Raw genomic sequence first — 26,712 nt, forward strand, 5'->3', positions numbered from 1 at the left:
CTGCATTTACTGCCTACAAAAGCCGCTCGAAGTGGGTTTTTCTTGTTGGTAAGTATTCTATAGCCAGAAAACGCGAAAAGATTCCTATTGTGATTGGATCCGACCGTAGATACGAAAAGCCGAAAAAACTTTATTTTTCCATGTTTACGTGTACATGTATCGACTGCGTTAGGCCGCATTACAATATATTAAACAGCATTGTTGAATAAGTAGGACACAGACTCGCCATTGTGAAGGCGTCTGATGGCCTCGGCCAGTGTCGGGCTTATGTCAATGATTTCCAGCTTCCCGCATGCTTCTGCCATGCTCGACAGCGGCATCGAGTTCGTACACACGATCTTTTCCAGAGACCCTTGGTTGATCCTTGCCAGGCCCTGACCACTGAAGATGCCATGCGTCACTATGGCAATCACGGATCTGGCCCCCCTTTCGAGCAGCAGATCTGATGCCTTGCACAAAGTGCCGCATGTGTCAGCCATGTCGTCGATCAGCACACACACTTTGCCCTCCACGTCTCCCACCAGCACCATGCGGCTCACCTCGTTGGCCTTAGCCCGCTCCTTGTGAATTAATGCAAATGGCGTGTCCAACTTGTCACTCAATGACGCAACTCTCTTTGCCCCACCGGCATCGGGCGACACCATTATTATGTCTCTGTTTCCGAGCTTCAGCTTCACGTACTTGAGCACCTCGGGTTCCGCATATAAATTGTCCACAGGAATGTTGAAGAAGCCTTGGATTTGCGACGCATGCAAGTCCATCGTAATGACGTGATGACAGCCCGCAGTCACCAGCAGGTTCGCAACCAGCTTCGCCGAGATGGCCACTCTACTTTTGTCTTTCCTGTCTTGTCGCGCGTAGGGGAAATTCGGGACCACTGCGGTGATTTTCCGTGCCGACGCCGCCTTGCAGGCGTGGATCATAAAGAGCAGTTCCATTAAATGGTCGTTCAGTTTCTCCGGGCCTCCACAGCCGGTCTGGATGATGTAAACGTCTTCATCCCGGATGCTTTCCTTCACCAGCACCGCGCTTTCCCGGTTCGTGAAGTCGATCACGTGGATGTCTGCTATTTGCAAGTTCAGGTAGCCTGCTATCTGTTCGGCGAGCCTGGGATGCGAGTTGCCCGCGATAATCTTGATCGAGTTGGGGGGCTTTTGAAGTGACATTTATTTAATTTATTTTAATTAAATATTTTCCTTCTCTATGGCATCCAAACAGGCATACAAGCGATTGACAAAAGAATATAAGCAGATCCAGGAAAACCCGCCGCCATACATTCTGTGCCGGCCAAGCGAGGAAAACATCCTGGAGTGGCACTACGTGATCACGGGGCCCCCGGGCACACCTTACGAAAACGGGCAGTATCATGGCTTGGTGCTCTTCCCGCCTGAATACCCGTTCCGCCCGCCTGCAATCAAAATGCTGACGCCGTCCGGCAGGTTCCAGGTCAACACCCGGATCTGTCTCAGCATGAGCGATTTCCACGAGGATACGTGGAACCCGTCGTGGTCCGTGGCGACAATAGTAACGGGGCTCCTGTCGTTCATGACAAGCGAGGAACAGACTACCGGAAGCGTGGTCACGTCGGAGCGAACTAGGCGACAATTGGCATTAAAATCGAGAGAATACAACCTGGGCGACCCGCGGTTTGTTGAGATCTTTGCGGACCTGGCCCAAGAAAACCGTACGTACAAGGAGCCGGAGCCGGCAGCTCCTGAGCGGGCAAAACCGGCAGCTCTGGACCCAGAGGACCGGATCAGGGCAAAACAGATCAGAGCCCAGAGCGAGCAAAGCGGTCACGGCGAAAACGGATGGGGGGTATATGTGCTGTTGGCGGTGGTGCTTGGCGTGGTGATCAAGATGGCGGGCGGCACGCCAAGATGATTGGAGATGCTAGCTGTCGACGTACTCCGCGAGGTCGTCCTCGTCAAAGATGATCTTGACCATGAGCGAACAGGACGGACACACAGCGATGTCCTCGCCGTCGAGCATGTCGTCGAGACCGATCTGGAAACGGTCGCCGCAGGGACAGGGGTATGTGAAGATCCGCTGTGTGGGGTCGAACACGAAGTCCTCTATTTCGATCTGGTCGTAGACAGTAATCGTCTCGGACATGATTATGTAAAGCGGAAAATGTTTCAAACTAGGCGGTGTAGAAGTTGGAGGTGGGTTTTTTTTCAGTCCCACGTGACTTTGGACCGGGCTGGCGTGTTAGCTGGGTTTGAATATTTAAAAATTCTCATCCATTTTTTTATTTTTCACTAACCAACATGGGTATTTCCAGGGATTCTCGTCACAAGAGAGCTGCTACCGGTGCTAAAAGAGCCCAGTTCAGAAAGAAGAGAAAGTTTGAGTTGGGAAGACAAGGTGCCAACACCAAGATCGGCACCAAGAGAATCCACGCCGTTAGAACCAGAGGTGGAAATGTCAAGTACAGAGCTTTGAGAATCGAGACTGGTAACTTCTCATGGGCCTCTGAGGGAATTTCTAGAAAGACCAGAGTTTCCGGTGTGGTGTACCACCCATCCAACAACGAATTGGTGAGAACCAACACATTGACCAAGTCTGCCATCGTCCAAATTGACGCTACTCCTTTCAAGCAATATTTCGAGCAACATTACGGTGTTACCCTTGGAAAGAAGACCAAGGCTGCTGAGGAAGAAGTGAAGAAGAGCAACAAGCTGCAGAGAAAGCTTGCTGCCCGTGCTGGTGACGCCAAGATCGAGCCTGCTGTTTCTTCCCAGTTCGGATCTGGTAAGCTCTACGCTTGCATTTCGTCTAGACCAGGTCAGTCCGGAAGATGTGACGGTTACATTTTGGAGGGTGAAGAGTTGGCCTTCTACCTCAGAAGACTGACTGCTAAAAAATAAGCGACCAGTATGATAAATAATTGAATTTAGTCAAGGAACGTCAGTAGGGCAAGCGAAGCCGAGGTCCGTGTCGCGCGGTCAGCGAATCATCCGCCAGAGAAAATGCAAGCCTCAGGGCATTGCAGGCTTCTTTGGTGCGTTTCACTCTCAATCTACGCCTGGTCTACTCTGCTTCTCAATTAGCTTGTATTACTATAAAACACGTTCTAATGGTTAGCATCCCTCAGTAAAGGCAATAAGTCTCCTCCTCAAACGTCGGTACAGGTCTGTGAGTTTATCATCAGCGAGATACTTACAATGGTCGAGCGGGAAGAATGATCTCTTTTCTCTAACTTTCTTTCACTTTGGATTTTTCACCGTTTTTTTTTTTTTTTTTTCACCTGTGATTTTCCAGTATGTGCTGCCAATGTTGGCCACGGGCAGATAGCTCACTCCTTCAACTTGGCCTTCTTCTCGCCCCTCAGCTTGGCCTTCTTCTCGCGGTTCAGCTTGGCCGTGTTGCCGGCCTCGGTATCCAGGAAAAAGTCCCACATCCGGAACGACGACGCGTAGTTGCCGATGAAATGGTGGTGGTGCTCGTCGTGGTGGTCTGCTCCGGCCCAGATTGGCAGGAAGTGGTGCAGCGACCACGGGAACTCGTATCCGGAGTGCGCGTCCACAGCCTGGTACAGTCTGAGCGTAATCCAGATACATATCGTGAACAGGTGGAGGTTTCTGGTGAAGTAGCACCACAAGATAGGAATGCCCACGGTGCCGAACCCAAGCAGCATCACCTCGATCGGGTGGGCATATTCTGCGGCCAGACCGAACGGAGCAGCGTAGCGATGGTGTTGCTTGTGGATGTACTTGTAGAACGAGCCGTAGTGCAGTCCTCTGTGGAACCAGTAGTGCCAAGCGTCCTCGAGCAAAAAGAAAATGGACACCTGCAGAGCGATGGTCTTGAGCGAAGGGAACGGCACCTCGTAGCTGATTCCGATCTTCTCACACACCGGGTGGAAAAACCAGATCGGAAACGCTTCGACCATGAAATGCGAAATTAGAACAGACTTGAGGCACTCCCACTGCTCTTTGTTGGAAGGCAGTTTGGCGTCCTGGATCTTGTACTTTCTGAAGTACGGGATGCGGTCTATTATGAACCAGGGCAGCGAGCGGCCAAAGTACATGAGCTCGTGCAGGCAGAAAAACAGCAGTCCCGTGGCAAAGATGTCGTTTCCCACATATGTGTAGTACGCGGCCCAGAGCTGCTCCAGAGAGTTCAGGCCCTGGACCTTGCGGACTTCCTGGTACGTCTGGAAGAACGTCTCCTTGGCGGCAATGTGGACGGCGGTATCGGCAAAGACCCTAGCTGGTTAGCTTGCTGTGCTTTGGTACTTACTTGGAACTCATCGGGCGTGTTTAACTTTTTGAGATACACAAGTGCTAAAATATATATATGCAGGTCGTGCGATTCGGGTTTCCAAAATACGATATAAACGAGCCGGTGCAGGGGTGCGCGGTCTCTCGTGCTGCTACATTACACTCCTCGCATTGCCGTCCTTCACTCCCAGCACCCGCTCCTTGCGTGCCGGCAGCACGTTCTCCTTGTCGTCGTTCCAGGAGCGTTTCAACAGCGCTTTTTCTCCGCCAAATGCCTTTTCCAGCCGCTCGAGTCTGGTAGCCAGGTCGTCGCGCACCGCAGCCACCGCGCTGCTCAGTTGGCCGCACCGCGCCATCGCCTCAGCCACCTGTGTCTCCTGCATCTTCGACTCGCCCTCCAGGCCTGCACAGCCCGCAAGAGCTTCATCCAACTCGGCATTCAAGTTCCGCAGAACACTGTTGCACTGTGTCTGGAGTTCGTGCAGCCCGAGCACGCGCAAATCAACCGCTGAGCTGAATTTCGTCTCCAGCTCGCCCACACACGCCTCCAAACGTCCCAGGTTCTCGCACAGCTGGCGCGAGACGTCCTCAACTTGCTGCAGGCGCTCGTCGTCCCACGCCACAAACTCGTCGCGGAACCGTGCCAGCGTCTTTTCCCACTCGACGACGTGCCAGCCGTCCAGCCGCCGCCGCAGAGCGCCACTCTGCGTGGCAACACAGGCCTCGTCGTCCGCCAACCTGCTGTCGACCTGCGCCAAAACGTCCGGCCGAGTGTGGTGCATCTGCTCCATCGCCCCGAGCACGCTTGTCACGTGCTCCTCCACGCTGCTCAGCTCTGCCTTCTGCCTGCCGGCCTGCTGCTCGACGGTTTGCCTCACCAGCCCCACCAGCTCTTCGTTCTCGCGGTCCAGCACCAGCCTGTGCTGCGCCAGCGCCTCCTCCACGTACGTTTTCAGCTCCGATCGCACGCTCGCAATCTGATCGTCTCGCTGACGCAGCTCCTCCCTCAGGGTCGCCACCAGCTGCCGGTCCGCAGACAGCCGCTCCAGGAACAGCTGGAACGCCGCCGCAACGTCGCGCTCAACAGCTCCCAGCCGCTCGCGCACACCGCCGTCCAAAACGCCCAACCGCGACGTAAACTCGTCACGTGACTCGACAGAGCGGGCGCGCAGCTGCGCCACCGACGACGAGCTCAGCCGCGACATTTCTGCCGCCACGGCCTCGAGGTCGCCTCTTATGGCGCCCCACAACGCGCCCAGCTCGCGCGACGTCGCCGCAGCCGCGCTCGCCAGCGACCCGTCCAGCTGCTGCGCAAACGCGGTCACGTGCTCCCTGGTGTGCTCCCAGCGGTGCTGGTTGGCGTCCAGCGCGCGCACGAGACGGCCGCGCTGCTTCTGGTGCGCGCAGAGCTGGCCCTCGAGCGCGGCTGCGTCGGCGCTGGTCTCTGCGTAGGCTCGGAGCACGCTTTGGAGCTGCTTCGTCTCTGCCACCGCCTGCTCTAACCGGCCCTCGGCGCGCTCCTTCTGAGCTGCGAGCTCGCGGCCCGCAGCCTGCTCCAGCTCCAGCTGGCTCTCGAGCGCGTCGATGCGCTCGCGCGCGCGCTCGAACCGGTCCTGCTGGCCGCCCACGCGCGCCTCGAGCTCCTCGACGCGGATCCGCCGGCTCTCGCTCTCGCGGCACAGCTGTTCGTAGCTGGCTCGATCCAGGTACACGCCGTTCTGCGTGCGCGCGGCGTTGAGGTCCCTGGTGAGCCGCTCGATCTCGTCCATGTACTCGCTGATCAGCGTCTTCTTGTTGACGACCTCGTTCACCTGCGGCCTGTTGCGGATGCTCTTCGCAGTGTGTGCGTACTCCAGCGTGCTCAGCGTCTCCTCGAGCGACGTCTTCGCGGGCGACAGCGTCGCGATGATGCTGGTGCACGTGCGCCCGCCGAGCGAGTCCTGCAGCAGCCGCGTCAGCTTCGACTCGCGGTACGGGATGTGCGGCGAGTTGGCCACGAGCGCGTTAATCACGCGCCCCAGCGTCAGCAGCGACTGGTTGATCATGCCGGCCTCCTTGGCGCGCTGGTTCGTCGCGCCCGACCGCGAGATGTTCTCGGACCCGCCCAGGTCCACCAAGTTCAGTTTGCCCACCTTGACAAACTCCTCGCCGCCCATCTTGCGCGAGTCCTGCGTGCGCATGTGCACCGTGATGGAAAACACCGTGTGCGACCGCGACGAGAGCTCGTTGCACCGCGTGCCCGCGACCTGCCGCCGCTCGCACCCCTGTGCTGCCAGCCGCAGCCCCTCCGCCGCCGTCCGCACGTACACCTCGTGGATGCCCTGCACCAGAACGCCCTTTTTGCCGGCGTCGTCGAATATCTTGAGCGGGCGCGACTCGTCGCCCAGCAGGTCCCTGACGTTCTCGTTGTACAGCTCAATGAACGACACCTTCACAGAGTAGTCCGGCACGCTCTTGAGCCGCTCGAAAAGCTTGTGCACGGAGCGCGGGATGATGCCCGCGTCGGTGGGCAGCCTGCTGTGGTCCGCGCCCAGGGCGCCGACCATCGTGTGCGTCTTGCCCGTCCCGGTCTGCCCGTACGCAAACACGGTGCAATTGTAGCCCGCCAGGATCTGCGCGAGCATCGGCTCGGCCACCGTCTCGAAAACAGACTCCTGGTCGCTCTCTGAGCCAAATACACGGTCGAACGCGTACGTGCGCTGGTGCGCGCCCGAACACACGGCGATCTGCTCGCGCGACGGCACAGACACCACGACGCCCGCGTTCTCGGCCACCTCGCGCTCGTTGCGCGCCCGGCACCGCACATACACCTTGATGTTGGAAAGCATAATAATAGCGAGGAAAAAAAGTTATTTCCCAGCCGCGCTCCTCGTACTGGTAGACCCAGCGGCTGGCCGCGAGCTCTGTAAGCTGTTTCTGCGCGCTGCGCTGCTCGGTGGCGTCGGCTGGCCGGGCCGCGCGCTCGGTCTCGCTCCCGTCCGGCTGCCAGATCTGGCCAGCGATTTCTCCAAACAATTATTTTATTTCTCCTGTCCATGCACCGCTCGCTCGCTAGCACGGCGGCCAGCCTCGCCGGCCTGGCCGCCGCCTTCTCGCCGCAGGAAATTCTCCTCGCCGTCAACGACGACATGCAGTACAACGTTGCCCAGTGGGAGCGCTTTGTGATCGAAAACCAAGACGACAAGCTCGTGCAGATGTTCCTTGCGTACGAGGACAGAAATGTGCTGAAGGCCAGCCAGCTCAGCTCCGCGTACGCCGCATACTCGTACGTGTTCACCAAGGTGCCCTTCGCGGGCCGTCTCTTGCAGGAGGCCGCGTTCATCCACACCAACACCAACTCGAACGCCAAGGTCCAGGACCCGAGCGCTTACATAAGCATCATCACGCAGGACCACGCGACGCAGGAGCTCGTGTACACGGACGGCGTGACGCCGGACGCGACGTTTGTGACGGCCGCCGCGACCGGCAGCGGCTACGACGCGGAGTCTGTTGCGTCGGACGTCTGGAAGGCCTACAGCACGTACTACACGGGGTATTCAGACTTCAGCGGATTCTATGCGGCGATGAGCAAGAGTTTCACGGCTGCGTCGTCGACAGCGGTGTCGACGGGCGCGGACAGCGGCACCACGGGCGCAGCGGCGCGTCTCGCGGGCCCTGGGCCTCCCTTTGGGCTCGGACTCGTTGTTCTGGCGCTCATATAGCCAGCGTTGTTTCGCTTCCCTTGGCCATTATACCTATATTGATGCCGAGCAGCACCAGTATCACCAGCGCGAGGTAGGCGTCTGTGACGCCGGAGCTGACGACTTCTGTCTTCTCGGCCCTGTACCTGTGCACGGAGCGCAGGTAGTTGAAGACGGCGAGGATGAGGGTGGTGAGGCTGAGACCGGCGAATGCGAGGCCCATGTTGCGGCCGAACAAGTCGTCTGTGCGGAAGCACACCGCCATCGCGGACACCGACAGCACGGTGCAGAATTTGATCCAGCTGAGCGTCGTGCGCTCGGCCATGGCGATGTCGCGGATTTCGGACGTGCGGTTCTTGACATGTAACGAGAGCAGGTTGGTCATCGGTGGAGGTATATTTTTGTCACGGCTGTGCTGCAATTTCACTATTTTTTTACTGATTAAATTTTTTTAGGAACTTTTACACTCTCCATGTCTAACTACACCCAGCTCACCCCCCAGGCTGTGCAGCCGCAGGCGACCGTTCTGTGCTGCAACTGCGGTGTGCCGATGGACGGGTCCACGGGGCTCGTCATGTGCTACGACTGCATCAAGCTGAACGTGGACATCACTGCGGGAATCCCTAGAGAGGCAAACATCTCATTCTGCCGCAACTGCGAGCGGTTCTTGCAGCCGCCGCAGCAGTGGATGCGGGCCGAGCTCGAGAGCCGCGAACTGCTGGCGATCTGTCTGCGCCGACTGAAAGGCCTCAACAAGGTGAGACTCATAGATGCCTCGTTTATCTGGACAGAGCCGCATTCGAGAAGAATCCGCATCAAGCTGACCGTCCAGGGCGAGGCGCTGACGAACACGATCGTGCAGCAGAGCTTTGAGGTGGAGTACGTCGTCGTGGCAATGCAGTGTCCTGACTGTGCCAAGTCGTACACCGCCAACACCTGGCGTGCTGCCGTCCAGATCAGACAGAAGGTGCAGCACAAAAGAACGTTCCTGTACCTGGAGCAGCTGATTCTGAAACACAACGCGCACGTGGACACCATCTCCATCAAGGAGTCGAAGGACGGACTGGACTTCTACTACTCGCAGCGGAACCACGCCGTCAAAATGATCGACTTTCTGAATAGCGTGGTGCCGATCAAGTCGAAGAAAAGTGAGGAGCTGATCAGCCAGGACATCCATTCTGGCACGTCGCAGTACAAGTTCACGTTTTCTGTCGAGATCGTGCCGATCTGCAAAGACGATCTGGTGGTGCTGCCCAAGAAGCTGGCCAAGTCTATGGGAGACATGGCCCGGCTGGTGCTGTGCTCCAAGGTGAGCAACATGGTGCAGTTTATCGATCCTGTCACGCTGCAGACCGGCGACCTGTTGGCACAGGTGTTCTGGCGCACGCCGTTTGCGGCTCTTGCCGACGTCACCCAGATGGTGGAGTTCATTGTGCTCGACGTGGAGCCGACGGGCCAGCGCAACGGAAGATGGCTTCTGGCCGACGTCACGGTGGCGCGTGCCAGCGACATGGGCTCGAACGACCAGGAGTACTACGTGCGGTCGCACCTGGGCGGAATCCTGCACCCTGGAGACTCTGCTCTGGGCTACTTCCTCACGAACTCGAACTTCAACAACGAGCTGTTCGACGAGCTCAACACAGACACGACTCCGGACGTGGTGCTGGTGAAGAAGCACTACGTGCGCTCGAACAAGCGTATGAAGCACAGAAACTGGAAGCTCAAGAGAATGGCCAACGAGCACAAAGACCTGGTTGCCGACGAGATCGTCGACTCGAGACAGGCCAGACAGGAGGCAGAGAAGGCCGAGAGAGACTACGAGCTGTTCCTGCAGGAGCTGGAGGAGGACCAGGAGCTCCGAAAGACCGTCAATCTGTACAGAGCCGAGAACAAGCCTGTCGAGGAGGACGACATGGAGGAGGAGGACGATGCTCCTCAGATCGACATTGACGAGTTGCTGGACGAACTGGACGAGATGAACCTCGGTTAATATATATACGGCCAACTAAGTTTGTTTTCTCACTGTTTGGTAGCCACCACCAGCTGCTGGATCGCCTGTGGACTGGCCCCCACAAACTGGCCGTCCTTCACGCCGTCCTTGAACGTGATGAACGTCGGCATGGCGCTGATTCCGTACTCCATTGCGACGTCCTGGGCGTTGTCCACATCGACTTTGAAGAACTTGACGTCTTTGTGAGTTTCGGAGAGCTTCTCCACCACGGGGGAGATGGCTTTGCACGGAGCGCACCATGAGGCGTAGAAGTCGACGAACGCAGCCTTCTGCGAGAGCACGTTCTCTCTGAACTCAGCCAGCGAGCCAACCTCAACGACCTGTCTCGCCGCTCTCGAGCCCGAAAATGCCCGGATTCCCTGGCGTGGCAGTGTGGTTTTGAATTGTCTGGAAAACATGATATATATTTATTTTAAATATTCTTTGGACTATTTATTATAATTAATTAATTTCTATTCCTATGGAGCCCAAATATATAAATACCCAATCATTTGTCGACTCGTCCTTTTTCGTCAAGCTCTCGCAATTGAAGCTTGATGTCCTGAAACTCGATCAGTCCTCGCGCCCAATACACGGATACTACAATTACAAACGGCTGGCCCCTGGACAGGCTCCAGCGATTAATCTAAACGACATCAGTTTTGCCTCTGAGCAGGAACTCGAGTCCCAGCTGCCGGAGCATTCTGCGTTCATTGTCAGGGGTGCGATTACCAACGTCAACACGCTGGAAGAGTTCAAATCGCAGAACAAGCTGGAGTTTCTGACACGGGCTGGGGGCAAAATAATCGACTCTATCAAAACTAAGGCTGCGCTGCAGGATCCACGCTTGCTAGCCCAATTTGCCGTTTACTCGTTTGCAGACCTCAAAAAGTACAGGTTCTACTACTGGTTTGCCTTCCCTGCGCTGTACTCCAAATGGCAGATCACGTCTGAGGCTCCCTTGCGAGGTAATGTGCCCGAGTCGCAATTTTCGCTCATCAGAGACGGCAATCCCGTTCCCCTCGCCCAATTGGACGCCATTTCCACAGATTCGCCTTTGCATGTTGCATTTATTGACACCTCATCCGTCCCAGACGCCTATTCTTACGTGCTGCGCAATTTTCTGACCATGCTTGCCATGTATGGCTACCGCGACGTGGTGGTGGATGTGCACCGCGACAACGAGTCTCATTCGCGCCAAGTCACCCTGAAACTGCAATCAGAGGTGGACGTCTCGAGAGTTTCGGGCTGGGAGCGCACGTCGCAAGGGAAACTGGGCCCAAAACTGGCCGACCTCGGTGCGCTAATCGATCCGTCGCAACTAGCCGACCAGGCAATTGACCTCAATCTCAAACTCATGAAATGGCGGATCGTCCCTACGCTTAATTTGGACGACATCAAGTCGACCAAGTGTCTGCTGCTTGGGTCCGGGACACTAGGGTCATACATTGGCCGCGCGCTGTTGGCGTGGGGAGTGCGCAAGATTACTTTTGTTGATAACGGGAAGGTGTCTTTCAGCAATCCTGTTCGACAACCACTCTTTGACTTTATCGACTGCATAGACGGGGGCAAGCCCAAAGCGGAAACCGCAGCAGAAAACATGAAGCGCATCTTTCCTTTAGTCGATGCACAGGGCTTCACATTGGAGGTGCCTATGGCAGGGCACCCTGTTACGGACGAGAAGAAGCAAAAACAGGATTTCGACAAGCTGGAGGAGCTTATACAAGCTCACGACGTCATATTCTTGCTGATGGACTCGCGCGAGACCAGATGGCTGCCTACTGTCATGGGAAATGTGAACGGCAAGCTAGTGATTAATGCTGCGTTGGGATTCGAGAGCTATTTAGTGATGCGACACGGGTGTCTTGACCCTGAGAAACCTCCGGAGGAACAACAAGAGTCACGGCTAGGCTGTTATTTCTGCAACGACGTGTACGCGCCTTCCGATTCTACCACAGACAGAACGCTGGATCAAATGTGCACGGTGACGCGGCCGGGAGTCGCCCTGATGGCAGCATCATTGGCTGTGGAGCTGATGGTTTCTGTTCTGCAACACCCGGACAGACAGTATGCGCCCCACTCGGCGCAGGACTCGTGCACCGTTCTGGGGTCGCTCCCGCACCAATTGCGCGGATTTTTGCATAATTTCGAGATGCTCAAGCTGAGCGCCACAAACTTCAGGTACTGCTCTGCGTGCTCCGTCTCTGTGGTGCAAGAGTTCAAATCACGCGGCTGGGAGTTTGTGAAGCAGGCGCTGGAAAATCCAAAATATCTGGAGCAGCTCACCGGGCTCACTGACGTCCACCAGCAGGCCGAGGAGGCAGTGACCAATTTCGACATATCGGACAGCGAGGGCGAGTTCGATTAGGACATGAGCATGCTGACGGCCCAGTCAACGCTTAAAGTGCGCAGATCAGTGTATGTTTGGCCGTTGCCAACAAACAAAATAGGAATGCCCGTGGCATAGACCAAATTGACCATGGACCCGATCAGATCGCCGACTGTGTCGCATTTGGAAACAATGAAGAAATCGAGGTGTCTATTGGAGCCAAACGCCTTGTTGAAATTCTGCGCCTGCAAAACCGAGTCGGTGCCCACTAGGGCCTCGCCGACCATGATGATTTTGTCAGGGTTGGCCGCTTTGGCAAACGATGCCAGTGGAGCCATCAACTGTGTGTCGTTGTGTCTTCTTCCGGCCGTATCGAGCAAAACGATGTCGAAATTGTTCTGCTTGGCGTACTTGATGGCCCCCGTGGCGATCTTGGCAACCAGGTCTGCTCCTCCGTATCCGCCCTCGAACAGCTCGATCTGTTTCTGGTCAGGAGACAGTTTCGTGAGATTGTTGACGTGGGTGCGCAATTGCTCCACAGCCCCGGATCTGAAGGTATCGCACGCAGTGATCAGGACACGGTAGTTATTTTGCAACAGCCAGTACGCGAGTTTTGACAGATTGGTGGACTTTCCAACACCGTTGACTCCAACCACGGAAATCACGTACGGGAGGTTGTTGCTGGCCTTTTTGGCCTGAATTTCTTTCAGCAGGTCTATGGAGTTGTTTGGTGTGAGCAGCTTGATCAGCTGCTTCTCCAGGCTCTTCTTGGCGGTTTCTTGCACGGAGGTGAAATTTGCTGTTTTCGAGCCAACGAGCTCTTTTTCGATTTCCGCGATGAGAGAGTTGGCGACGTCTGGAGCCACATTTTTCTTGATTAGATGAGTGGATAATGCAGATTTAACCTTTTTAATGTCCTCCTTTGTAATCTTCTTTCCTCCAATGATGTTCCTGAGGAATCCAAACGGCTGGGCCGAGGACTCTGTGGTCTTCTCTTTCGGGGTGACGGACAAGATCTTGTCCATTTCTTGCGACAGATCGCTTACCAAGAACTCGCCTGTCTTGGTTTTGGATCCAAAATGAGCTTTGTCACCCACCAGCTGATTGAGATTAGCAGACCCGTGATTTTGGGTTGACGAGTCCGTGGAGAAATCCAGATCTGAAGTTTCTTCGTTTTCCTCGTAAAACGTTCCATCAGCGTTCCATTTTCTGGACTTCTTGTTCCCCTTCAATTTCTTCTTGTCCTCCTTGAGCTCCGGCTTTGGCTCTTCCCTGGCCTCTTCTTTCTTCTCCTCTAGCGTTTCAAGGTTTAATTTGAAAAACTGCTCAAATTTGGCAGGGTCCGAGTTCAGATACAAGGTTTTGATTTTTCGAAGGAAATCAAACGGAGACTTGAGGGCCAGCACAGAAACGTGGATCATCACAAAAACCAGCTTTGTGTGTTGTTGGTTGACAGAGAGATACTCAACACTGTATTTGTCGACATGGTAGCTGCCCACAGTGACTCCCTCCTCGTCCTGAACCTCCTGGGCGTCGTCCTTCTCTGCCTGCTGAAAAGTCTTCAAGTTGCGCTCTGAAACGAGAATGTCGTCAATAAATGTGTTCACTACACTGGAAAGGTTCTTTCCGGGCTGGTAGTTGAACTCGACTTGGCCCGTTGGTCTGAAAATTAGAAATTGGTCAATCATGAACACACAAGATTAGTGAAAAAGATACGGAAAAATCATATCAGGTTTAATTAGAGCTGAAAATTAAATAAAAAAATTAAAAAAATATTTCACATACCAAAAAAATACTTCAGAATACTGAAAATCTTTCATGTCTGACTTCGCGTCTCTGGGACTACCGAGATGGCTCGTGGAGAGTCTGCAGGCGATGAAGATCACCAAGCCCACTAATATCCAGGCCGCATGTATCCCCGAGATTCTCAAGGGCCGCGACTGCATTGGAGGAGCCAAGACCGGTTCCGGTAAAACCATAGCGTTTGGAGCGCCGATGCTGGCCAAGTGGTCGCAGGACCCGAGTGGAATTTTCGGCGTGGTGCTTACACCCACGAGGGAGCTGGCTATGCAAATCGCAGACCAGTTTGCTGCCCTGGGAGCTACGGTGAATCTGAAGGTGCGACTAATTATTGGAGGAGAGTCTATGACAGACCAGGTTGCAATGATCAAGGAAAATCCGCATTTCATTATCGCGACGCCCGGACGCCTGGCACACATAATAATGGAGAATGAGGACGAATGCCGCGGCCTCAAACGTGTGAAATACCTGGTGCTGGACGAGGCAGATCGGCTGCTGACCGATTCGTTTACGGACCATCTGCAGACATGTTTCGAGTCGCTTCCAAACCCAAACAAACGCCAGACGCTATTGTTTACCGCCACAGTGACAGACTCGGTGCGTGCCTTGAAGGACCGACCAGTGGCTCCCGGAAAGCAGCCTGTGTTTCTGCACGAGCTGGACAATGTCGACACAGTCAAAATCCCAAGCACGCTGCGACTTCTATATGTTCTGGCGCCCGTCGTGGTGAAGGAGAGCATGCTGCATAACATACTGATCAACGACGACTACAAAGAAAGCACGGCCATTGTGTTTGTGAACCGTTCCGAGACAGCAGAGATTCTACGCCGTCTGCTACGCCATTTGGAGGTCACCACCACATCGCTGCACTCTGAAATGCCCCAATCAGAGCGGACAAACTCGCTGCACAGGTTCCGCGCGGGCGCTGCGCGCGTGCTGGTGGCGACAGATCTGGCTTCCAGAGGTCTGGACATCCCGAGCGTGGAGCTGGTAATAAATTTTGATATTCCTCGGGACCCAGACGACTACGTCCACCGAGTCGGAAGAACCGCGCGTGCGGGCCGCAAGGGTGACGCGATCTCGATGGTGACGCCCAACGACCTGAGCCGGATCCTGGCGATCGAGGACCGTGTAGGCGTCAAGATGGAGGAGCTGCCGCTCAGCGACAACAAGGTGATCAAGCAGAGCCTGAAAGCGGTGTCGAAAGCCAAGATCGAGGCCCGCATGGACATGGAGCGCGAGGGCTTTGGTGAAAGAAGAAAGCGCAGAAAGGAACGAGAGGGCAAGACGAAGCGGAGGAAATAGAGAGGAGAATAAATACGGTAATAGACTAATTATACTTGTAACCAGCAGAAATTTCTTAGACGGGGCACGTTTAATTTAAATGGCGATTCTATATTATTTCTTCTTCTTCTGTCTCTCAATATGCGCACGCAGAACCTTCTGTCTCTCGCGTAAGCTCAGCTTCTGCTTTCCCTGCACAGCTTTTTTGTGGATCATCATCACGAAGTTCTTCTTTCTCTGCTTTTCTCTGTTGGTGGTGGAATGCGGAGCGTCTCTCTTGCCCTTTCGAGAACCGTACTTGTCTCTGTCCTCGCGGCCCTCCTTCACCTGCTCCAGCCGCTCCTCCTTCGTCTGCTTGTACTTGACCCGTCCAACCAGCGACGAGTGGTCCACAGAGTCCTCGTTCCTGTACTTCTCGCCCATGATCTTCTCCACGCCGGCCACCTGGTTCAGCTCCTTGAGCTTGGCAAAGTCGGCAGGAGTCAGCACCTGCGTCAGCGTCTGCTGGATGGCTTTTTGGCGTTCATCGTCGTCGTCGAGCTTCTGTTTTTTGCTAGGTTTCTCGCCTTCGTCATCCGAGAGTTCCAGATCGGAATCCTCGTCCTGCACCTTCTTCTTGCTCTTCTTCATGTACTTCAGATACTTCTTCTTGATGCCCTTGCGTTCGAGCTTCTCCTCGTCGTCGTCGGAAATCTCGATCTCCTCGTCGTCCTTCACGTCCACCCAGTCACCCTCAATATCGTCGGCCAGATCTTCCTCCTCAGACTCGGGGAGCGTCCAGTCCTCGGCGCTCTCCTTGCCCAACGTTCCCTGCTCCATCTTCCACTTGGCCAGAAGCTCCAGTCCAGGAATGCCTTGCACGATATTGGTCTCCACACCGAACTGCGGCAGACCCTTGCCCCCGTCGTGAATAATTTCCATGGTGGCAGATTTTCCTCTGTCCTTTTTGGAAAGCATTTCCGGAGCCACCTCTCTGTAGAGCGAGATCAGCGACCGCGCAGCCTGAACGACGTTCTTGGCCTTGGACGACTTGTACTCGGTCAAGTCCTGCAGCAGCGTCTCGTCGATTCCGGCAGGGTTTCTTGCCAGAATCTCGCGGATCGTGTTGATTCCTGCAGCTGCAACCTCCGACGCGACACCCTCGGAAACGAACTCGTCGGCAATCTTCCGCACCACCATGTTGATGGTCTCTGGAGGAACAAGGTCGTGAGAAGCCTGGGCGGACGCAGCCATGATCTGAGTCACGTTGCGCTGTTTAGGAGTCAGGTATTTCAAAAAAAAGGAGTAGATTCCCAGCACGGTGAGCTTGTGCGTGCCAACGAGACGCGAGACCAGATTCATGATGGCAATCTTCTGGTCGAGGTCAAATTTGTTGGCATTCTTGCTGGCCAGATGCTGCTCGTAGAGGTCCTCTGCAAACTGCTGCGGGTCTCTCAGAAGATGGATGGCAGAGAAGTTCAGATACGTGGTGCTGCCCTTGGACATTTTCTTCTTGACCTGCTTCAGAGCCTGCTCCAGCTTCTTGCCTCTCTTCGACGACTTCTTGTTCACCTGCATCTGGTGGCGAATAGCGTTCGGGTCCAGCTCCTCGTCGTCCGACTCCGCCTCGAGCATCTCCTCTCGTTCCTTGTCTGCTCCCAGAAAGAAACGGATGCCCGATATCACGACCTTGGTGTCCGGGTGCAGCGAAGCCTGTGTCATGATCTCGACGGTCCGCGAGTCGTCCCACACGCCTCTGCGCCACAGCTCGCGGGTCAGTTTCGTCGCCCACAGTCCGTTTCCGTCCTTCTGTTCCAGCAAGTTGAACAGCAGCGCCTGGGTTGACCTGTTGAGCTTCTGGTTCTTGGCTCCGGTGTTGCACGACTTCAGCAGCGACACCAGAGCGCTGTATATTTGGCGTCTGAGCTGCTTGGCATGCAACCCGTTGTTGCCCTCGACGTTGGGCCCATACGCGCTCAGAAGCGGGAAAATAGTCTGGATCAGATACTCGGCACTGATAACGTCCTTGTTACGTAACATGACCAGACACTGGATAATCTTCTCGCGCAGGTCTGGCGCCAGCTCGCGGTGGTTATTGGTCAATATCGTCTTCAAATCGTCTGGAAAATGCTCTGTCTCCTTTGGATAGCACGAACACACCGCAGACATGAACCCGATCAGCTCTGCAAACTCTTCCCCGTCGTGGGAGGAAGGAGACAGAAGAAAAATGTCTCGCATGGACTCGTAATGCGCGTACTGCTGCAGAAACTCCTCGTAGTACGAGTCGGGGTCCCTTTTGACAAGGTTCTGGAGCAGCGCAATGTTGGTCGGCAGGATGGCGGCTCTCTTTCTCTTCACCATGGAGTATTGTGATAAAATTAATTTATGTGAAATTTTTTTATCGGGCGGTGCATCGTGGGGCGGGAGCGATTAGCGTGCTGTTGGATCTGGCGGCCACCGAGTGCCCAAGACCCAAGCGGCGGTATTGACGGCAAATGGCGGGCAATTCTGACTTCTCTGTATACCGGATGTACTTTTCAACCAGACCTAAACCAAAAGCGCTCTTAAGACGAGTTCTCCTATGCCTGCACCATGCCCGAAACACCGAGACGACAGGAAATTCTCTGGTCCGGCCAACGTTACGTTTCAGCTGCTCGCAGCAAGCCATGGAGCGTGCATGTTCCTAGTTTTGCCACCCACGCTGAAGCCCTTTTTGCGGACCGTCTCTCGCATTCTACCCTCCATGCTACCAGCTACAGCTCCTAGCTCTGCGATTACGTAAACACACAACTAAATATTCGCGTACGCTATTTTGTTTGTTATTATGTCTTTCGACACGCTGAAGCTCTCTTCCACGCCGCACCTGGTGGGCCGCTGTGTGAGGTACCCGCCCACGTTTGCAAACTCCGGCGGCCTGCCCAAGCCTAAACGGTTTCCGGTGGACCAGATGCAGAGCTTCCGCGACCAGGAGGCTGTTGTTTTCCAGGACCTCCTGTTTGTTTTGATTGGGCTTGAAGGCTTTTATATACGGTATGCGGACTCGTTCAGCATCGATGACAGCCCGCTGCAGCGTCTGATTGGCCCCGATTTCTCAATCAACAAGCACCTAGATTCCGGGCTCAAGGATATCGCCAAGAGAATCAGCCGTCTGGGGAAATACTACGTCAGTCTGGTGTCGTTCGTGGAGCAGTACGACGATCTGGAGTATGGCACCGTTGTCCAGGCTCTCTGCTCTGAAATCAGAGAGGTTCTGCGTGTGTACGAATCAATTTTGGTGCAAATCGAACACGAATTCCACCACAACGCGAACTATTCGGTGACGCTGCTGGAGCAAGATCTGACTGTCAATACAACGCTCCAGTTAACCCATTTGTATGAGCTGGTGATGATGATTGTGCAGGAGAATGAGAAGCGCAAAGACTCGTCCAACATGAACAAGATGCGGTTTGAGAGCATGCTAAAATCTCTCAAGGACGATCACTACACGGGAACTTTGGACGGAGTCACATCGGACCCCAACAACAGCAAAGTCGTCAAGGGCAGTTTGGTTCTGAGTTTTATTCAGTTGGGAATTGACAAACACAAGGGAGATGCCGCTTCCTACCAGTTTATGGTGGACCTATTCAACAAGGTATCTGTTGGCTACGTGTCCATGCTCAATTGGTGGCTCGAAACGGGCACCATCGAAGACCCCTATGGCGAGTTTCTAATCCATCAAAACCTCGAAGGCTCTCGGGTAAGCGAGGACTACTGGGCGGACAAGTTTACGATTCGGAGCGAGGGGTTGCTGAAACAATTCTATCCTCCCAATGTACAGAAAAAGGTTATCCTCACCGGCAAGTATTTGAATGTGCTGAAGGAGTGCGGTGTTGAGGTCGAGAACTTGGGGTCCACTGAACACATCAGAACTCTACAGGACAACGATCTATTTATCCGGCTAGATGAAGCGTACACAAGAGCTAACAAGCTGATAATCGACTTGCTATTCAAGGGATACCACATTCGGGAATTTTTGGAAAGCCTGAACAAGTACTTTTTACTCACGAACAATAGCGAATTCAATGACTTTATGACTGACGGTCTTTCCGAACTGCGCAAATCGAAAGAGCACGCTTCCATCAATACGCTTACCAAACTGTATCTTTCAAGCTATCATAAGGACGACGTGATACAAGACCATGCAAGCGCCAAGAGCCGACGCTTGATTTTCAATCTTGCGACCCTCTCGCTCACCAAATACACACTGCTGGACGAGCTGGTGATGATCTTGAGCGCTAAGACCACCAACTCTGAAAAGGTGTTTGCTTCATCCGACTTGAACTCGCTTAAAAATCTTCTCAACTCCACGCTCGAAGCCAATGAAAACAACGCAAAGATCAGCGTTCTGACAAATACGAAGATTGACCAGTACGCTGTGTTCAGCTTCTGTCTCGACCTCGAAGTGCCTTTTCCGCTAAATCTGATCATCACCAAGTCGCAAATGGTCGAATATCAATTCATCTTTCGCAATCTTTGTTACCTCAAGTTTGTGGAAAAGTGCTTAGAGATATCGTGGCGCGAAATCACTCACCAACGGTTCTGGAAATGGCAGTTCCGCGATGAGAGATTGCGCCGGTGGATCAAGAAGGCCAGGGTAGTCCACGCCAAAATGCGGACGTTTGTGAACTTGTGTTTGTTTTATTTGAACTACGACGTTATGCATGCCAATTGGAAGAAAGTTGAGGCCGTTCTTGAAAGTCTGAAGACCGACTCGAGTGTGGAGCTTGAAACGGTATTTTCCTCGATCAAGTCGTTCCTCAGCACCATCTTGTCTGAATCGATGTTGACGAAGATCAGGCTCGCCCAAATCGTGAACCAGCTTTTTGCAATCATTGTTCTGTATCATAATTTTGTGATGGCTTTGAGAAAAACACTGATTCTGATGGACGAAGACCTCTTCACAGAGAACCAGTCCAAGCTGTCGCAGGGAACTACCTTTGATCCCGAGAAGAATGAAACCCGCATGAGACGCCTGATAGCAGGACTCAAGAATTACGAAGAGAAATACTACTCCAAAATGAGCGATATGATGGATGCGCTAAAGTACTACGGTGAGATAGATTCTCCGTCGTTGTTATGTCTATATGAGGAGCTGGCGCTATCTTTCAAGATGGAGATCTACTAACGTTCCAGTTTCCCAGAGCATTCTGCCATCATTTCCAACACCGTCTCGATGTTTTCCTTGCGCATTGCACAACATGGGACAATCTTCCAATGGCGCTGCTCCACAAACTCTTTGAGCTTCATGAACTGGCTCTCGGCTCCGTCTAAATCGGCTTTTGTAGCCACAATCAGTACATTCTTGTTTTTCATTCGTTGCGGTCCCATTTCCTGAAGCAGGACTTGCAAATCTTCAACAGGATTATTGCTGCCTAAAGAAATCACAAAAACCAAGCCGCCCGATCTCTCCACGTGCCGCAAGAAAGTCAGGCCCATGCCCCTATTTTCACTGGCGCCCTTCACCACTCCAGGAATATCAGCCACCGTGAAGGGTGGCTGATCAATCCGCAGTTGTATCGTTCCAATCGTAGGCTGCAGCGTAGTGAACTCCCAGTGACCGACACGTGGCCGAGCATTGGAAATCGCGCGCAAGAGGGTGGACTTGCCCGCATTTGGCAGTCCAACCAGTCCAAGATCCGCCAACAGTTTGAGCTCAAAGATGAAATTCTGCTCCAAGCCTGAGCGGCCAATTTTCGCAAACCGCGGATTGCGAATGTTGGAAGTCAGGAAGTGCATGTTGCCCATTCCTCCCTGGCCACCTCTCAGAACGAGGACGGGCTCTTTAGTTGGCTCTGCAAAATCGATGCCTTGGATAGGAAACACGTCCTGCATGAGCTCATGGCGTCTTTGGTCTTCGTCGTATAACCGGACACGTTCATTGAGGTCCACGAAAAAGTCGCGCTCCATGTGGTACTGTTCGTCTTTTTCCTTGAAGATCCATCCTTTTCCCGGTTCGTAACTGTCTCTGAAAAATTGGATATTTCTCGGAACCCTATCGCGTCTGGAACCGGCGCTTGCTTTCACATGGAACACCTGATCGCTCTCTGAATCTCTTAGCGAACGGATCTCCTTGGGATCTGCGCACCACATCATGGTTGTCCCGACAGGGACCTGTATATGCACGTTTTCGCCCCGTTTCCCATCCAGCTGACCACTTTGGCCATTTCCACCGTCTCCTGCAACATAATTGGCCTTGATGCTATGCAAAGAACTCAACCCCTCGACAGCGGACACATAGACGTTGCCGCCATCTCCACCATCGCCTCCGTCAGGCGGCCCCACGGCAATGCCTGTGTCTCGGAAAAACGAAACCGCTCCATTTCCACCCTTTCCCGACCTCACCTTAACGACCTTCAAGTCTGAAAAGGCCTGCGAAGAGTAGGCCTTGGGACGTTTGTTGGATGGCAGTCTCGAGAACGGCGACGACGCCACGAAGTAGTCGGACGCGGGCACAGAGAGCGTGAAAAACGAGGTTCCTGGCTCGCTATGTGGGTCTGCTTTTTTCACCACCTTGACGTGTTTGCCCCCAGGAAGCCTTAGGTTAATGTATTCTGGGTTTTTTTCGGACTCGAGCTCCGAAGCTTGTCGTATCTCGTAAGTTGACTTAGGCAATTCTATGGGGCCTGCGGATTTTAGTGTCCCCGAGGCCCTGCCTAATTTTCTGAGCCAAGCAGCATTTTCCTCGAGTGTAGGCGCGTTATCGGGCACTTTGATGGCGTGCAAGCGTAGAGATCTGGAAATATATCGGACCTGACTGGCGAACATGAAAAATTAAATATTTTATATTTTTCGCAGAATAAAATGCTGATGATTGAATTAAGTCGATCCTATCTATTTTCTAAGATACTCCTCGTAGCCAACAGAGCCCAGCCGTTCAGCCTTTTCAAGGACCCCGTCTTCCATCTCGCTCATGTACTTCGCCATCTTGCTGAAATACACCGGGTCGAACGAGCCAAGAATGCGCACGGCCAGGAGCGCAGCGTTGGTGGCATTGTTGATGGCAACAGTCGCCACGGGGACTCCTCTTGGCATCTGGACTATCGAATACAGCGAGTCAACTCCGTCGAGAGTCGAGCCCTTGACAGGAACGCCAATGACCGGCAATGGCGTCATGGCAGCAACCATTCCTGGCAGATGGGCAGCTCCGCCAGCGCCGGCGATGATGCACCGAAGTCCCCTTTCTGGGGCCTCTGTAGCGTACTTGACCATCCTCTGAGGCGTCCTATGGGCAGACACAATCGTAACCTCGAAAGGAACGCCAAAAGATTTCAGAATATTGCAACCGAGCGACATCACGGGCAGATCCGAGTCCGAGCCCATTATGACGCCGACGAGCGGTTTGCTGCTGGCTCCCGCAACAGCTTTGTTGGCCTCTGGCTCTTCCAGCTTGTCGGATTTGCCCTCGATGTATTCTAGTCGACGAATGCAGTCGTCCATCGACTGCGAGACAATGTTGATGTGGCCGAGTTTTCTGCCCGCTCTGTTGGACTTTCCGTACAGATAGACGGACGCGTGCGGAGTTTCGAGCGCTCTCTTGCACATCTGCATCCACTCTCCAGGATCTGGGCTGCCCAACACGTTTAGCATGATAGCATGTGTAGACGGGGTGGACAGAGAAGTGAAGTTCTTCGGCATCGGCAGACTGCAGACGGCACGGATATGTGCCTCAAACTGGCTCGTAACACACGCGTCGATGGTGTAGTGGCCAGAGTTGTGCGGTCTCGGAGCAATCTCGTTGATCAACAGCTCGTCGTTTGGTAGCAGGAACATCTCTATACCAAAAATGCCGGCTCCCGTGAACGCAGACACCGCCTTTTCTGCCAAGAGCTGCGCGCGCTTCTGTATGGTGTCAGTGACACGGGCAGGCGCAAATACCGTGTGACAAATGTTGTTTTTGTGGATCGTCTCTACGGTAGGGAAGGCATGGACGTCTCCGCCAAGACCCCTCACCACCATCACTGCGAGCTCCTTGGTGAAAGGGGCCCATTTTTCAGCGTACAGAGGTCTGTCTTTCAGAGCTTCCAGAGCCTCTGGGATCTTGGAAACGTCCTCGACAACAAAGTTACCCCTGCCATCATAAGCCAGCGTTCTGGACTTGAGCATATACGGATATCCGTACTTCTGCCCCACAGATTGCAGGGCCGCAGCAGTGCTCTCAACAGCGGTGGACTCGGCAACGGCAATCTGGTTCTTGATGAGGTGCTCTTTCTGCAAGTACTTGTCCTTGATAAGAGCAATGGTCTCTGGAGACGGATAGATCCGGACGGACGTTTGCTCCTGCACCTTCTTCAAGGCGTCCACGTCAACGTGCTCAATCTCGACGGTAAGCACGTCACACTTCTCCGCGAGCCTGCGGATCGCCGCCTCATCGTTGAAGGAGCCGTCGATGTGTTCTGCACTGGAATTGATCTGCTTGGCCGGCGAATCGGCACCGTTCTCAAGAATCACTGTCTTGATGTTCAGCCGACTAGCTGCTTCGACCATCATGCGGCCGAGCTGGCCACCGCCCAAAATTCCTACGACCTTCGAGTCCATGATACTAATTAAATTAATGTATTTTTTTGACTTGGATATTATTTTCTATGGAAATTGTTCCGATTACGTAATGCCAGACCTGGGAGCACTAGCGCGCCACTATCTCGCCGTCCTCAAAGTAGTACTTGTAATTAGTGAGCAGCTCCGAGCAAATCTCCTTGGCACCATCGAAAGGAGTGAGGTTGGGAGCCATCAACACGCTCAGCGCGCCAATACTCATCTTGTTGAGATCTTTGTGTTTGAGCACCTGCTGGAAGTATCTGAAGAGCACATAGAGAACGTCGAAGTTCAAAGTTGGCAGTTTCTGCAGCGTTTCCTTCACCTTTGGCACGGACGCCTCGTGATCTGCTGCCAGCGTGAGCGACATGAGTTCCTTGGCCTCTTCCTCTGGGATCACCGTCTCCTTCAGAGTTCGCAGATATCTCTTGAAGAGAGTAGCGATTGAGTGCACGTCAGGAGGCGTCGGCAGCGTAGAGAAGTCGCAGTCGTTCTTCTCGTTGAAGATCTCCTGGATTTTGTTGACTTCCGACATCATTCCGTTCAGACGGAAAATGCCCTCGCTGTACACAGCATTTTTCTCCTCGAGATACGACAGAGAACGGTAGACGACAGAAGGAACAGGCTTCCCGTATATTTTGAAATCTGGAGCTCGGTCGAAGGACTCCTGCAACGTCGAGCCAAAGTACTTGGAGGCCGGCTCGAATTTCTGGAACGAGGCGTCGGCCGGCGGCAGCGACGGTGTCTGCACGGCTCCGAGCGAGACCATGGTTCCGGAGTAGGGCATGGCCTTGAACTCGAGCACGTCGGACGAGGCGTTGGAGGTCGGGATTGTGGACTCGCGCGAGCGTTTGAGGTTGAACCATTTATTTTCAGACACCGCTGGCGACGGTAGCAGGGGCTCGTGCTGTGTGGGCGTAGACGCCACGGAAACGGGGTAGTCCACGGCTGTTGTGTTGGACGGCGACGAGGCGACGGAGACGTGGTCGCCCTCGTACGACTGGTACTCGGCAATCGCGCGACACCAGTCCTCTGCGTCTGGCACGGACTCGCAGTAGAGCACGTGATGCTTCACGGAACGCAGAGACTTGCGCCGTTTGCGCGAGATCGTGATGATTTGATTTTCGCGCGACACCAGCACGTCGTTCACGTGCAGCGTGTCTGTGGACTTGGAAGCAAAGTCGGTGATGCTCAGATAGTGCTCGATGGAGTCGAGACTTAAAATGGCGAGACGAAACACCTTCTTGAGGTTCTTCGAGCCGACCTCCACGACGGTGGCCTCGCGCTTCGACATGTCGTGTGCCTCGTCGGGCGTGAAAAAGCCCCGGAACAGCTTCCACACGTTGGACCCGCGCTGGGTGCGCATCACGCGGCACAGCTCCGAAACGTACATTTTCACGATGGACTTCTGCGTGTCCCAGACCAGAGGGTCAATCTTGAGGAACGCTGCCTTGTCTGGTAGCATCGGCAGATGTGTGAGCCCGAAGTAGCGGAGGTCGTGGTCGAGAGTCAGGAGCTTGGAGTATGGCTGGCGAACGAGGTACAACGGGACCAGCTCGCCCGGTCTTTCGTTCGAGTTCACCATGAACGACACCAGGAAATCCTCTCGTTTTTCTAGAACGGCTCCCGGGTCGACACAAGACTCCACGGTAATCACCGTGGAATCGAACGAGGAAGAAATATAATCGTATTGAGAGGAGTCGGACGGCTGCTGCTGGTGAGATAAGGTGGGGTTCGGGGCTCTTTTCGGCGAGGGAGTCCTCAGAACGGACCGGTGCTCCGGCGACAGGTTGATCGACCGCAGCGGCGAGACCGTGGACAGGGAAGCAAAATCTTTCAGCGGAGAGAAGTCTTTCATAGGCGAGAACTGGTTCCGAACAGGTGACCGGACGCTCGCCAACGTGTCTCTTTCTGGCGTCTGCGCGACAGGGTGGGACGGAATGGGCCCTGCCTTCGCTGCTGGTCTCAGTTCTGGCCTCGTTTCGTGCTTGAGCTGTGGTTTTTCCGCCATTTGCGCCGCTTTCGCTTGCGGTTTCGGCTTGTGTCCCGATTCCTCCTCCTTTTCTTCTCTCTTCGGGGTTCCCAGCAGCTCGTACGCAGGCCGTTTCGAAAAATTGCTGCTGTTGCCGCTATTGCTGAAAACTAGTTCGTCCACAACAGGCGTGTGCGTCTCCGACACCGCCGGCTTCTGTCTTCTGGGAGAGCCCTTGCGCGGAGAAGAGCCCAGCGTCACGTCCTTGAGAAGCTCCTCTGCAGCCGTGCTGCGCGCAGGTGAGATGCGCATCGTGACTCGGCGCTCGCTGCGCTCGGGAACGTCGATGTCAGCCTCGTCCAGCGGATTGATCACCTTGTCCAGGACCTCCTGCTGCTTGACAGGCGAGTCCCATGGATTGATTGCGCTCTCGTGTTTGTCGACATGGTCCCGTGTCAGGGTTTCCAAGTGGATAATGCGAGCCTTCTGCGAGGCCACAAGTCGTCGTAGCTCCAGCAGCTCGTCGTGCAATGTTCCCTTGTCGCTCTCCAATTGGCTAATCTGGCTGCGCAGACGGCCGTTCTCCTCCTGCAGCGTCTTGTAGAACGCTCCGTCGCAAGAATCCGAGTCCAAGGTCTCCTGGCTCTCCAGCTTGGCCTTGTCGGAAGCTATTTGTTCCAGCGAATCCATCACGAAAAACAGAGATTTAGGGTTCGCAGGACTCGCCAAATTCTCAGCCATGTATTCTGTGCTATGGTAAAATCACAAGGGCTGTTTTGGCGTAGAATATTCACCACACACAATACCCTTCCGGTAAATATTAGGATCCTTTTTGGTAAATTAGCTGTTTTAGTTTCACCTGCGGAAATTAGGAAAAAAAA

The 26,712-nt window shown here is 54.2% G+C and overlaps 19 protein-coding genes across 19 annotated transcripts; 8 read left to right on the top strand and 11 right to left on the bottom strand.

The window, feature by feature from the left end:
• Positions 1–188: 188 nt before the first annotated feature.
• KL911_004024 (uncharacterized protein) lies at positions 189–1,166 on the bottom strand (the record flags this gene model as incomplete). The annotated part of the gene is made up of 1 exon (XM_043199270.1): positions 189–1,166. The coding sequence occupies one exon, from the start codon at positions 1,164–1,166 to the stop codon at positions 189–191; it is 978 nt and encodes a 325-aa protein (XP_043053293.1).
• Positions 1,167–1,203: 37 nt separating this feature from the next.
• KL911_004025 (uncharacterized protein) lies at positions 1,204–1,884 on the top strand (the record flags this gene model as incomplete). Its single annotated transcript, XM_043199271.1, has 1 exon — positions 1,204–1,884. One exon carries the CDS (start codon positions 1,204–1,206, stop codon positions 1,882–1,884), a length of 681 nt encoding a protein of 226 aa, XP_043053294.1.
• A 9-nt stretch (positions 1,885–1,893) lies between these two features.
• Positions 1,894–2,115, bottom strand: KL911_004026 (uncharacterized protein; the record flags this gene model as incomplete). The annotated part of the gene is made up of 1 exon (XM_043199272.1): positions 1,894–2,115. One exon carries the CDS (start codon positions 2,113–2,115, stop codon positions 1,894–1,896), a length of 222 nt encoding a protein of 73 aa, XP_043053295.1.
• A 155-nt stretch (positions 2,116–2,270) lies between these two features.
• KL911_004027 (uncharacterized protein) lies at positions 2,271–2,870 on the top strand (the record flags this gene model as incomplete). Its single annotated transcript, XM_043199273.1, has 1 exon — positions 2,271–2,870. One exon carries the CDS (start codon positions 2,271–2,273, stop codon positions 2,868–2,870), a length of 600 nt encoding a protein of 199 aa, XP_043053296.1.
• Positions 2,871–3,298: 428 nt separating this feature from the next.
• KL911_004028 (uncharacterized protein) lies at positions 3,299–4,033 on the bottom strand (the record flags this gene model as incomplete). Its single annotated transcript, XM_043199274.1, has 1 exon — positions 3,299–4,033. The coding sequence occupies one exon, from the start codon at positions 4,031–4,033 to the stop codon at positions 3,299–3,301; it is 735 nt and encodes a 244-aa protein (XP_043053297.1).
• Positions 4,034–4,378: 345 nt separating this feature from the next.
• On the bottom strand, positions 4,379–7,054 carry KL911_004029 (uncharacterized protein; the record flags this gene model as incomplete). Its single annotated transcript, XM_043199275.1, has 1 exon — positions 4,379–7,054. One exon carries the CDS (start codon positions 7,052–7,054, stop codon positions 4,379–4,381), a length of 2,676 nt encoding a protein of 891 aa, XP_043053298.1.
• A 207-nt stretch (positions 7,055–7,261) lies between these two features.
• KL911_004030 (uncharacterized protein) lies at positions 7,262–8,273 on the top strand (the record flags this gene model as incomplete). The annotated part of the gene is made up of 2 exons (XM_043199277.1): positions 7,262–7,827; positions 7,928–8,273. 2 exons carry the CDS (start codon positions 7,262–7,264, stop codon positions 8,271–8,273), a joined length of 912 nt encoding a protein of 303 aa, XP_043053299.1.
• A 183-nt stretch (positions 8,274–8,456) lies between these two features.
• KL911_004031 (uncharacterized protein) lies at positions 8,457–9,896 on the top strand (the record flags this gene model as incomplete). The annotated part of the gene is made up of 1 exon (XM_043199278.1): positions 8,457–9,896. The coding sequence occupies one exon, from the start codon at positions 8,457–8,459 to the stop codon at positions 9,894–9,896; it is 1,440 nt and encodes a 479-aa protein (XP_043053300.1).
• A 29-nt stretch (positions 9,897–9,925) lies between these two features.
• On the bottom strand, positions 9,926–10,315 carry KL911_004032 (uncharacterized protein; the record flags this gene model as incomplete). Its single annotated transcript, XM_043199279.1, has 1 exon — positions 9,926–10,315. One exon carries the CDS (start codon positions 10,313–10,315, stop codon positions 9,926–9,928), a length of 390 nt encoding a protein of 129 aa, XP_043053301.1.
• A 62-nt stretch (positions 10,316–10,377) lies between these two features.
• KL911_004033 (uncharacterized protein) lies at positions 10,378–12,264 on the top strand (the record flags this gene model as incomplete). The annotated part of the gene is made up of 1 exon (XM_043199280.1): positions 10,378–12,264. One exon carries the CDS (start codon positions 10,378–10,380, stop codon positions 12,262–12,264), a length of 1,887 nt encoding a protein of 628 aa, XP_043053302.1.
• A 111-nt stretch (positions 12,265–12,375) lies between these two features.
• On the top strand, positions 12,376–12,810 carry KL911_004034 (uncharacterized protein; the record flags this gene model as incomplete). Its single annotated transcript, XM_043199281.1, has 1 exon — positions 12,376–12,810. The coding sequence occupies one exon, from the start codon at positions 12,376–12,378 to the stop codon at positions 12,808–12,810; it is 435 nt and encodes a 144-aa protein (XP_043053303.1).
• Positions 12,811–13,134: 324 nt separating this feature from the next.
• Positions 13,135–13,913, bottom strand: KL911_004035 (uncharacterized protein; the record flags this gene model as incomplete). Its single annotated transcript, XM_043199282.1, has 2 exons — positions 13,135–13,162; positions 13,237–13,913. The coding sequence occupies 2 exons, from the start codon at positions 13,911–13,913 to the stop codon at positions 13,135–13,137; spliced, it is 705 nt and encodes a 234-aa protein (XP_043053304.1).
• A 130-nt stretch (positions 13,914–14,043) lies between these two features.
• Positions 14,044–15,330, top strand: KL911_004036 (uncharacterized protein; the record flags this gene model as incomplete). Its single annotated transcript, XM_043199283.1, has 1 exon — positions 14,044–15,330. The coding sequence occupies one exon, from the start codon at positions 14,044–14,046 to the stop codon at positions 15,328–15,330; it is 1,287 nt and encodes a 428-aa protein (XP_043053305.1).
• Positions 15,331–15,423: 93 nt separating this feature from the next.
• Positions 15,424–17,649, bottom strand: KL911_004037 (uncharacterized protein; the record flags this gene model as incomplete). Its single annotated transcript, XM_043199284.1, has 1 exon — positions 15,424–17,649. The coding sequence occupies one exon, from the start codon at positions 17,647–17,649 to the stop codon at positions 15,424–15,426; it is 2,226 nt and encodes a 741-aa protein (XP_043053306.1).
• A 463-nt stretch (positions 17,650–18,112) lies between these two features.
• KL911_004038 (uncharacterized protein) lies at positions 18,113–20,452 on the top strand (the record flags this gene model as incomplete). Its single annotated transcript, XM_043199285.1, has 1 exon — positions 18,113–20,452. One exon carries the CDS (start codon positions 18,113–18,115, stop codon positions 20,450–20,452), a length of 2,340 nt encoding a protein of 779 aa, XP_043053307.1.
• A 28-nt stretch (positions 20,453–20,480) lies between these two features.
• Positions 20,481–21,234, bottom strand: KL911_004039 (uncharacterized protein; the record flags this gene model as incomplete). Its single annotated transcript, XM_043199286.1, has 2 exons — positions 20,481–20,508; positions 20,579–21,234. 2 exons carry the CDS (start codon positions 21,232–21,234, stop codon positions 20,481–20,483), a joined length of 684 nt encoding a protein of 227 aa, XP_043053308.1.
• A 113-nt stretch (positions 21,235–21,347) lies between these two features.
• KL911_004040 (uncharacterized protein) lies at positions 21,348–22,092 on the bottom strand (the record flags this gene model as incomplete). Its single annotated transcript, XM_043199288.1, has 2 exons — positions 21,348–21,371; positions 21,433–22,092. The coding sequence occupies 2 exons, from the start codon at positions 22,090–22,092 to the stop codon at positions 21,348–21,350; spliced, it is 684 nt and encodes a 227-aa protein (XP_043053309.1).
• Positions 22,093–22,158: 66 nt separating this feature from the next.
• Positions 22,159–23,862, bottom strand: KL911_004041 (uncharacterized protein; the record flags this gene model as incomplete). Its single annotated transcript, XM_043199289.1, has 1 exon — positions 22,159–23,862. One exon carries the CDS (start codon positions 23,860–23,862, stop codon positions 22,159–22,161), a length of 1,704 nt encoding a protein of 567 aa, XP_043053310.1.
• Positions 23,863–23,950: 88 nt separating this feature from the next.
• On the bottom strand, positions 23,951–26,572 carry KL911_004042 (uncharacterized protein; the record flags this gene model as incomplete). The annotated part of the gene is made up of 1 exon (XM_043199290.1): positions 23,951–26,572. The coding sequence occupies one exon, from the start codon at positions 26,570–26,572 to the stop codon at positions 23,951–23,953; it is 2,622 nt and encodes an 873-aa protein (XP_043053311.1).
• Between the last annotated feature and the right edge of the window lie 140 nt (positions 26,573–26,712).

This window comes from Ogataea haglerorum, assembly GCF_019207285.1.
Source record: "Ogataea haglerorum isolate 81-453-3 chromosome Unknown 81-453-3_NODE_11_length_416158_cov_97.210077, whole genome shotgun sequence".
NCBI classification, from domain to species: Eukaryota; Fungi; Ascomycota; class Pichiomycetes; order Pichiales; family Pichiaceae; genus Ogataea; species Ogataea haglerorum.